Below are 8,158 nucleotides of genomic sequence, written 5' to 3'. Positions count from 1 at the left end.
TTGCCTGTGCTTGTACTGCCAGGATAGGGAGTCACACGAGAAATGAGAGCACTGCTATGGGTCTGGACGCAAGTTAACGTTCCTTTCAGCAAACTAAAATCCAATCCAAAAAAGAAGGAAAGAATCTTCTCGTGCAAAAACACTAAAAATCGATTTAGGGGAATCCTGTAAGTAGTCAATAATTGGCTAAGTGCCTAATTAAGAGGAGAAAAAAGATGAACGAACACGGTCCCATTGTATAGAAACAAGGGAAGTATAGAATGTCCTATAAGTCAATTACTCAATGGAGTTTAATTTAACTAGGGGTACAGTCGTTCCTCTCACGGAGGAATTCGGTAACTTGTATACCTCAACGGCCAGTTCCGTAAACCCGTAACACTACACACGGTTTAGGTGAGCGGGGAGGGTTGCACCGCCGCTGGCCCCCCTCAAGACGAGCCCAAGGAGCGGACCCGAGGTAGAAACGTTCCACAAGGCGGACCCTTGGAGACTGAGAAGACGAATACGGGAAGGTCAACGGAACAGCCGGGGGACTAAGCGACCCGGGAACAAGGGAGCCAAGAACCCCGGGGCCTGAAAGACGAGGAAGTCTACAGACAACCCAAGGCGAGAGAGGGGGTCAGGGGGAGCACCGGGAAGGAGCCGGGGTTTTAAGCGGGTGGCAGGCAGGAACAGCCCGGCTGTCGGGCTAACAGCCGGCTGTCGGGCTAACAAGCCGGCTGTCGGGCTGGAACAGCCGGCTGAAGGGCTATAGATAAAGCTTGGGGGCACCGGCCTGGTAGCCGGTTAAGACCCCGGTGACCGGCTGATAGCCGCGAAGAGGCAGGGACACCCGGCTGGTAGCCGGCTATGAGCCCGGTGCCGGGCTGGTAGCCGTATGAAGCCTGGTTACCCAGCTGGAGATTGTGTAACGGCAAGGGTAGGACAAGTCTACAGTAAGACACCCACTTTGTAGAAGGCTACGGGGACGAGGACTTGTTAAGGAGCTTCGCCGGTTGCTTGCCACTAGTGCCGGAGAAACGTGGACTTCCTACCTGCCCTTACCCCTTCAACACGTTTTACGGGAGGAGGTCTGAGTTTGGAGCTATTTTAGCGCTGACGCAAAGCGGGAGGGGTACAATCTTAACCACTTTGTGAAAAGGACGGCCGTGGAGGAGATAGAGACTGAGCAGTTCTAGAGTCAGCGATAGAGAACACCGAGAGCGGCTACGAAAGTACGAGAGAGGGAGACTCATGCGATCTAGGAGAGTATGAGAGTCTGACGATGGAGAGAAGAGCATACAGATAGAGCGAGAGAAGCGAGCAGAATGGAGAGGCTCTCCTCAGAGCACGAGTCGGAGCTAGCTAGTCGGGATCGATCGATCGATCCACTAAACGTCAGGGCCTGAACGGTAAGCCAAAACCATGTTTGCAAAAGTGCTCACCTACGGGAAGCGGGAGTTGGAAACGAAAACAGCAATCGGTTCCCTTGTAAGATATGAACATAGAAGGGACAATTCAGCGGGTGGTCTGCAGAGTGGGGGTGTATGAGGGTGAAATGCACAGAGCGAGGTTACCTTCAGATCATGATAGCGATACTAAGGTTGTCATCACCATCACATCGGGCACTCCATCGGTCCCCCAAATGAAGTCCGAGGTCGAGAGGCGAAGCACCAATACCACACGATGTACACGGGTAAGTAATTTTCTTTTTTCTCTCATTTTTTTTTTTTTTTAGTATTATTTGTATTATTATCATTCATAGGTAAAAGCCTGGGCGTAGTGACTACGAGTAAGATAGTAGTGGGATTTTATAGCACATTTCATAGCGAGGCCGAGGAATCCATATGCTCATATATTTGTTAATATTTCGTGTATTATATATAAATAAGAGAAGGGCGAAAGGGGTTATCATGCCATCCACCCAGCCATCACACCCATGGATATTAAAAGATTATAATAGATGTGAGAAACCCTGAAAGGGGTATAAAGGGTCGTTATCCTTACAGTGAGTCCACATTTGGAGCAACCGTCAAAATAGGCAAGCAGAGAGGTCATGTCCCATAGGTTTTACCCTGTAACACTTACGCTCCACCACCACCTGTTACGCCACCTGTAAGACTTTTTGTACTGCTGTGAGAATCAACTTGCGCATGCGCAATCACGTGATACAGTGTTGCAACACCTCTCAGATTAGGGCCACCTTCTCCACTGCGTGCCGAAATAGTAGGTCTGGGAAAGCGGGAGTAGGGAAGCACGTCTCAGGGGGTCGAGCTGCAGCGTCGACCCAAAATGAGCAGGCAAGTATGGGTACCTATCTCGAGAGAAGATAGGAACTGAAACCGATCACTTCAATTGAGTTGAGAAATGAGAATACACTTCGGAATCCCTAATTTTCGGCCTTTTCCAGTTTTCCTTTTTCGTTCGGCTCTTTCACATTTGATTTGATTTTCCATTTTTTCCCAAACAAAAATCACGTGTGCGGGTGTGCGCGTTAAAATACCAAGCGTGCATAATTTTTTTAACGCGCACAGATTATAGTCGGCAACACTGCATTAAGGCGAGTTTACACGAAACCCCCTCAAATGGTCCGCCTCTGTAGCCGAGTGGTAAAGAGCACTCTCAACCTGGAGGTACTGGGCTCGAATCCCAGCCAGGGCGGAAATTTCCTGACCAAACTTTTCCGTTCCTGGATAGGCATGGGGGTAGAACAATGCCTTGAAGTAATGCAACAGGTTTTCTCTTATGGACCCAGTAGGTACCTACCACACGATCGTGTTTTAAATATTTCAACTACCTATAGTCACATAGATAGTAGTCAGTGGTCAAGGCACTTGCCTGGTATACATCAGAAGAGCGCGGTTTCAATGATTTCAATCCCAGACAGGACATGAAATTTTATCAGAGACTTTAATTCTCTTTTGTTAATCTCGCCCATTGGTTACCTTCCACTCAAGAACCTATTATTTTAAATTTCACCAAGCCAGCCTAGCTTGTTTGGTAGCGTGTCTTCCTTGTAAGAGCTAGGCCGCGTATTCGATTCCCGCCAGGGGCGGACTAAATCCTGAACGGATGATGTTCGTTCTTGGAACGGTTAGCTTTTTCCTATCCTGTCGATTTTGGGACGATAAGACCTTGACAGTTGCAGTCCCCTCTGTTAAACCTCTTTTTAAAAAATAAAAAAAGGCCACTTCAATTGTTTACAAAATGAGAACTTTATTTCCCTATAAAAAATACATTAAAGGAACACACAAAACATATCGAACACAAAACAATTAAAATCTTAAAACTAAAGAGCCTAAAATTATCAAATTCATTGGAATACTGTCAAAGTACAGAATATTTTCGGGGGCCTTCTTATAGGTTGGCAAGACAACCAAGTATAAGTTGTTAAGAACACAAAGAGAGGAACATAAAATCAATATGAGATTGAAAACCTGTGGCCCCAAGTTTTTTTCTTTCAACATTTTACATACATATTTAGTAATTAATTAAAGTGAACTTAAAATCAACTTAACTAGAAAAAAATATATCAGTCGTTTTGAGTGTCTACACTACACTACACAAAATGGAACTCTACTAGTTTGATTCTCAATATTAGTATAAAAGAAAGCTGAAATTCAAATCATCTACTTGTCATCTTGACAAATGTTCATTAAATAAATTGTATGGTATATATTACAAGAGCCAAAACCTGCCTCTAATACTCATTCACACCCTAACTTGCACCCTAACTAGGATCACTTTATACAGAGGGGCCATGCTATGAGGAACTCCATTGGAGTTCAATGACCTGGCTTCTCAGGTCAAAGTTCCACCAAGATTACAATGATACTGATGTAAGATTTTTTCTGAATGGGCTGCACACTGCCCATTCAGAAAAAAAAGAGATTTTTGTTTAGCAAGGAAGGGAGGGGGGCTGCTTTAAATAGATCATTTGCGCTTACTTGGGTGATGTTTCAAAGTCATAGAGCAGGAAAAATGAGGACCAACAGAATGTTTCTTTTTCTTCTACGACTTCTAGATCCCGAGATAAATCGATTAAAAAAATGCCGGTAAATTGTGAACTTTGACGTCACGGCATATGCTCCTGTAGGCGATGACGTCACATCAGATGTCCCGAGCAAAGCTCCCTCGCAGGCAACGCATTAATGTGTTTGTGCACATACATTTCTGCGCAGTTCTTTCTGCTCCTCTGCTAACGCGCTTGCATAGTGGTGCTACCTAGCGGACAAAAATAGCAACTGCGTTAAGTCTGACGTCACAAATTTTTGAACTCTTTCATTATAACAATTGAATTTTCGACCTTTTACAGTTATTTTTTTGGAGTTTTGACCTAAGATTTGGATTTTTCCCAACTTTTTACATAGGAAGCGACCATTTATTTATAATTTTTACCCATTTGCAACTCCTCCATTGTAGATATAAGTGAATAATTATTTTAACCCTGGTATAGTGTGGGGGTTAATGCATCTACCTTTGGTTCAGTTAGAAAATTTCTCTGACCATCCAAAGGGTCAATTGCTTGATCATCATGAGTTGCCCTCTGGAAAGACAATAGATGATAGTTTTACCTCTATGTGACACAAACGGAAACACAGCATCGGTAAGTTTCTCACACAGGTTTGTTCTGAGTTTTTCATACGGGGAGTTGATAGCCAGAGTGTCGACACATTTGAGTAGATGGATGATCACCGAGGCATATTGTTCTCGCTGAAGACACTGCAGTACTTAGGGCTTGGACTTCTTGTCTATTGTGTTCCATGTTAAGCGTTTCCTTGGAAAAAATTTTCCCCTCGTTAAAAAAAAGAAGTCTATGTTAAGAGCCCTTTTATTTACAACATTGCCAGCCTAGTTAGTTTAGCTGGTAGTGCGTCTGCCTTGTAAGTGCTAGGCCGCGGGTTCGATTCCCGCCCAGGGCGGATTTTATCCTGATGGGATAATGTTTGTTCTCAGAACCGCTGGCTTTCTCCTATCCTGTCTTCCTTCTCTCTTCGATTTCGGAATGATGGGACCATAACAGTTACAGTTCCCTCTGTCAAACCTCTTCAAGAAAAAAAATATTTACAACATTAAAAAATATCATAAAAAATATTTAGCGGTCAGGCTCGCCTGGTAATCTGGAGGGCGTGGGTTCAATCTCTGTTGATATGGAATTTTATTCTCAACATTGTTTGAGAATTTGACCACAACAGATAAAGTTTGTTCTCCGAACGGCTGGCTTTCTCCTATCTTGACCTTTTTACTTTCCTTGTCCTTTAGGAAGGAAAGTAATGTAATCAGGTCATTTTTTGGGATAATAAGACATCCATTATTAATTTATTACCATTCCTTCTTTCAACCCTCTTTAAAAGAGAATAATAATAATGATGATTAGATATTAGATAGATATTAGTGCTTTATTTAGACGGTCGAATTAGGACATGTAGTCCCTTTATCTCTAATAAAATAATAATAATTATGGGACACTTAATAATAATAATAATAATAATAATAATAATAATAGTAATAATAATAATAATAATAATAAAAGTGTATAACCTTGATGTTTAGACTTACCAGATGAATGTAAATTCTGGCAGAAATGTTGCATGGCTATCACAGTGTGCAGCTGAACCAGATTTGAACCCTTGGCCCAGGTCAAATGATGATCCATGAGCTTGATTAGGATAGACCAGAGATCTGGGTAATTCAGAACCAGGTTGATCTTGAGTTTGGCAACAACGGACAGAAGTTGCCAACATTCCACCAGGACGGGAACTAGGGAGTCCTCGGACTGAAATTCGAAAAGAAAATATCAAAACAAATGATAAATTATTCGTGGTAAAGCTTACTATTATTGTAAAATAAAAACAAACAATTTATACCCAATGAACAAGACTTTATTGAAACTGCTGACAAAAAATGACTTTTCAGTCCTACATTGTTAGTCTAATTAAAATATTTGTAATTGCAAAACAGAGTCTTTTCACAATTTTAGTGGATATCAAAGCATTACTAAGTGCCTCCTTTTGCAATTAATTTCTATATTTCCATCTTTTTACACTGGTAATGCCGCCACTGGTTGATACTTGATTAAAGTAGTTACCCAATTGTCTTCACGAGGCTGAGTGCACCCCGAACTCCACGCACAGAATTAAAAAAAATTCAACCCCACTGGAAATCAAACCTGGGACCTCCAGCATGCAAGCTTATTGTGATACCCACTATTCCACAGAGGTTTCTTAGAAATAACATTCACACTGGACTCTGATATTGTTCTTTACCTGAAGTTTGGCAAAGACAAGATGACAGAGTCTCACAAGAACATCTTCAGAACAGAGGACAACCATGTCACTGAAACATGTCAACGCTACCACTGTGATGTTGGCATCTGAAATACAAATACAAGACATAAATAAGCAAATGTTACTATAGTTACTAGTTTAGAAATTATGACATATTGGCATCTGAAATACAAATACAAGACATAAATAAGCAAATGTTACTATAGTTACTAGTTTAGAAATTATGACATATTGGCATCTGAAATACAAATACAAGACATAAATAAGCAAATGTTACTATAGTTACTAGTTTAGAAATTATGAGAGATTGGCATCTGAAATACAAATACAAGACATAAATAAGCAAATGTTACTATAGTTACTAGTTTAGAAATTATGACATATTGGCATCTGAAATACAAATACAAGACATAAATAAGCAAATGTTACTATAGTTACTAAGTAGTTTAGAAATTATGACATATTGGCATCTGAAATACAAGACATAAATAAGCAAATGTTACTAGTTACTAGTTTAGAAATTATGACATAATATTCTAAAAAAAAATTTGGAGAGGTTCCAAAAAAGTGAATTTTTAATCTCAATTTCAAATGTCAGCCAAGAAACACAAGTCTACTCAGTTTTAAGCCAATTTTCCTTTTGGAAACTGAGACAATTGAACATCTTTTGGTATGGCAAAGATGTTGGCATCTGAAATACAAATACAAGACATAAATAAGCAAATGTTACTATAGTTACTAGTTTAGAAATTATGACATATTTATTGGCATCTGAAATACAAATACAAGACATAAATAAGCAAATGTTACTATAGTTACTAAGTAGTTTAGAAATTATGACATATTGGCATCTGAAATACAAATACAAGACATAAATAAGCAAATGTTACTATAGTTACTAAGTAGTTTAGAAATTATGACATATTGGCATCTGAAATACAAGACATAAATAAGCAAATGTTACTATAGGTTCCAAAAAAGTGAATTTTTAATCTCAATTTCAATTGTCAGCCAAGAAACACAAGTCTACTCAGTTTTAAGCCAATTTTCCTTTTGGAAACTGAGACAATTGAACATCTTTTGGTATGGCAAATCCGCCATCTTGAAGAGGGAAGGTTCTGTCACAAAAAATAAACCTATCATTGAGGAAAGAAAATAGTTTTACCTCTATGAGACACAAACGGAAACACAGCATCGGTAAGTTTCTCACACAGGTTTGTTCTGAGTTTTTCATAAGGGGAGTTGATAGCCAGAGTGTCGACACATTTGAGTAGATGGATGATCACCGAGGCATATTGTTCTCGCTGAAGACACTGCAGTACTTTGTCGTGAACACACAGAATAACATCGGTGAGAAGGGTGGCAAATGACACAAATGCACGCTCTGTTTTGCCTCTGGGGAAAAAGAGTGGAGGAAAAATTAGTTTAGTTTGTATTGGAAATGATGCTTGTTAGTTTTACATGAAGGGATCTAAGAGAAGTATTTGGCTCTATAGAAAACTTTTAACAGTTAAAGCATACCAATGGAAAAATGTGCTTTGATGAAACAAAGGTACTTCTATTTTACAAACTAGAGCTTCATGATGTGTTTAACTTGGAAAAAACAAACAAATAAAAATAATAATAATTAATCTTGTAAGGGCAGAAGAAAAATACTTATTATGCCCAGATCTACTTATTATGCCCAGATCTACTTATTATGCCCAGATCAGACTCACTCAAATGCCCAGAAAAATAATGAGGATCAAACTCACTCAAACTGTGCAAGTGCAAGGAATGGTTTGGAGTAGGTGAATATTTGAATGAGAGCACTTAGAATAGCTACTCTACATTTAGCCGAGGATTCCACAAGTAGACAACTGGGTAGAGACTCATTACCCATAGTCAAAGTA

At 40.1% G+C, this 8,158-nt stretch overlaps 1 protein-coding gene across 1 annotated transcript in view; it reads right to left on the bottom strand.

Annotated features, from left to right (window-relative positions):
- Positions 1-5,538: 5,538 nt before the first annotated feature.
- Positions 5,539-8,158, bottom strand: part of LOC103520194 (putative uncharacterized protein DDB_G0272456) — a gene marked incomplete at its 3' end in the record, with an annotated part of 10,389 nt that continues 7,769 nt past the window's right edge. The window contains exons 5-8 of the mRNA XM_026831415.1: positions 8,021-8,158; positions 7,432-7,661; positions 6,246-6,352; positions 5,539-5,755 (exon numbers count right to left, since the gene is read on the bottom strand). The exon at positions 8,021-8,158 is cut by the window's right edge and continues 35 nt beyond it. Coding sequence (XP_026687216.1) covers positions 5,539-5,755; positions 6,246-6,352; positions 7,432-7,661; positions 8,021-8,158 — 692 coding nt within the window. The remainder of the gene's footprint in view (positions 5,756-6,245; positions 6,353-7,431; positions 7,662-8,020) is intronic.

The sequence above is a fragment of the Diaphorina citri genome, unplaced genomic scaffold (genome assembly GCF_000475195.1).
Source record: "Diaphorina citri unplaced genomic scaffold, Diaci psyllid genome assembly version 1.1 scaffold3311, whole genome shotgun sequence".
Taxonomy (NCBI): domain Eukaryota; kingdom Metazoa; phylum Arthropoda; class Insecta; order Hemiptera; family Psyllidae; genus Diaphorina; species Diaphorina citri.
Note: the sequence above shows the minus strand (reverse complement) of the source record. Positions and strands in the feature narration are given on the sequence as shown.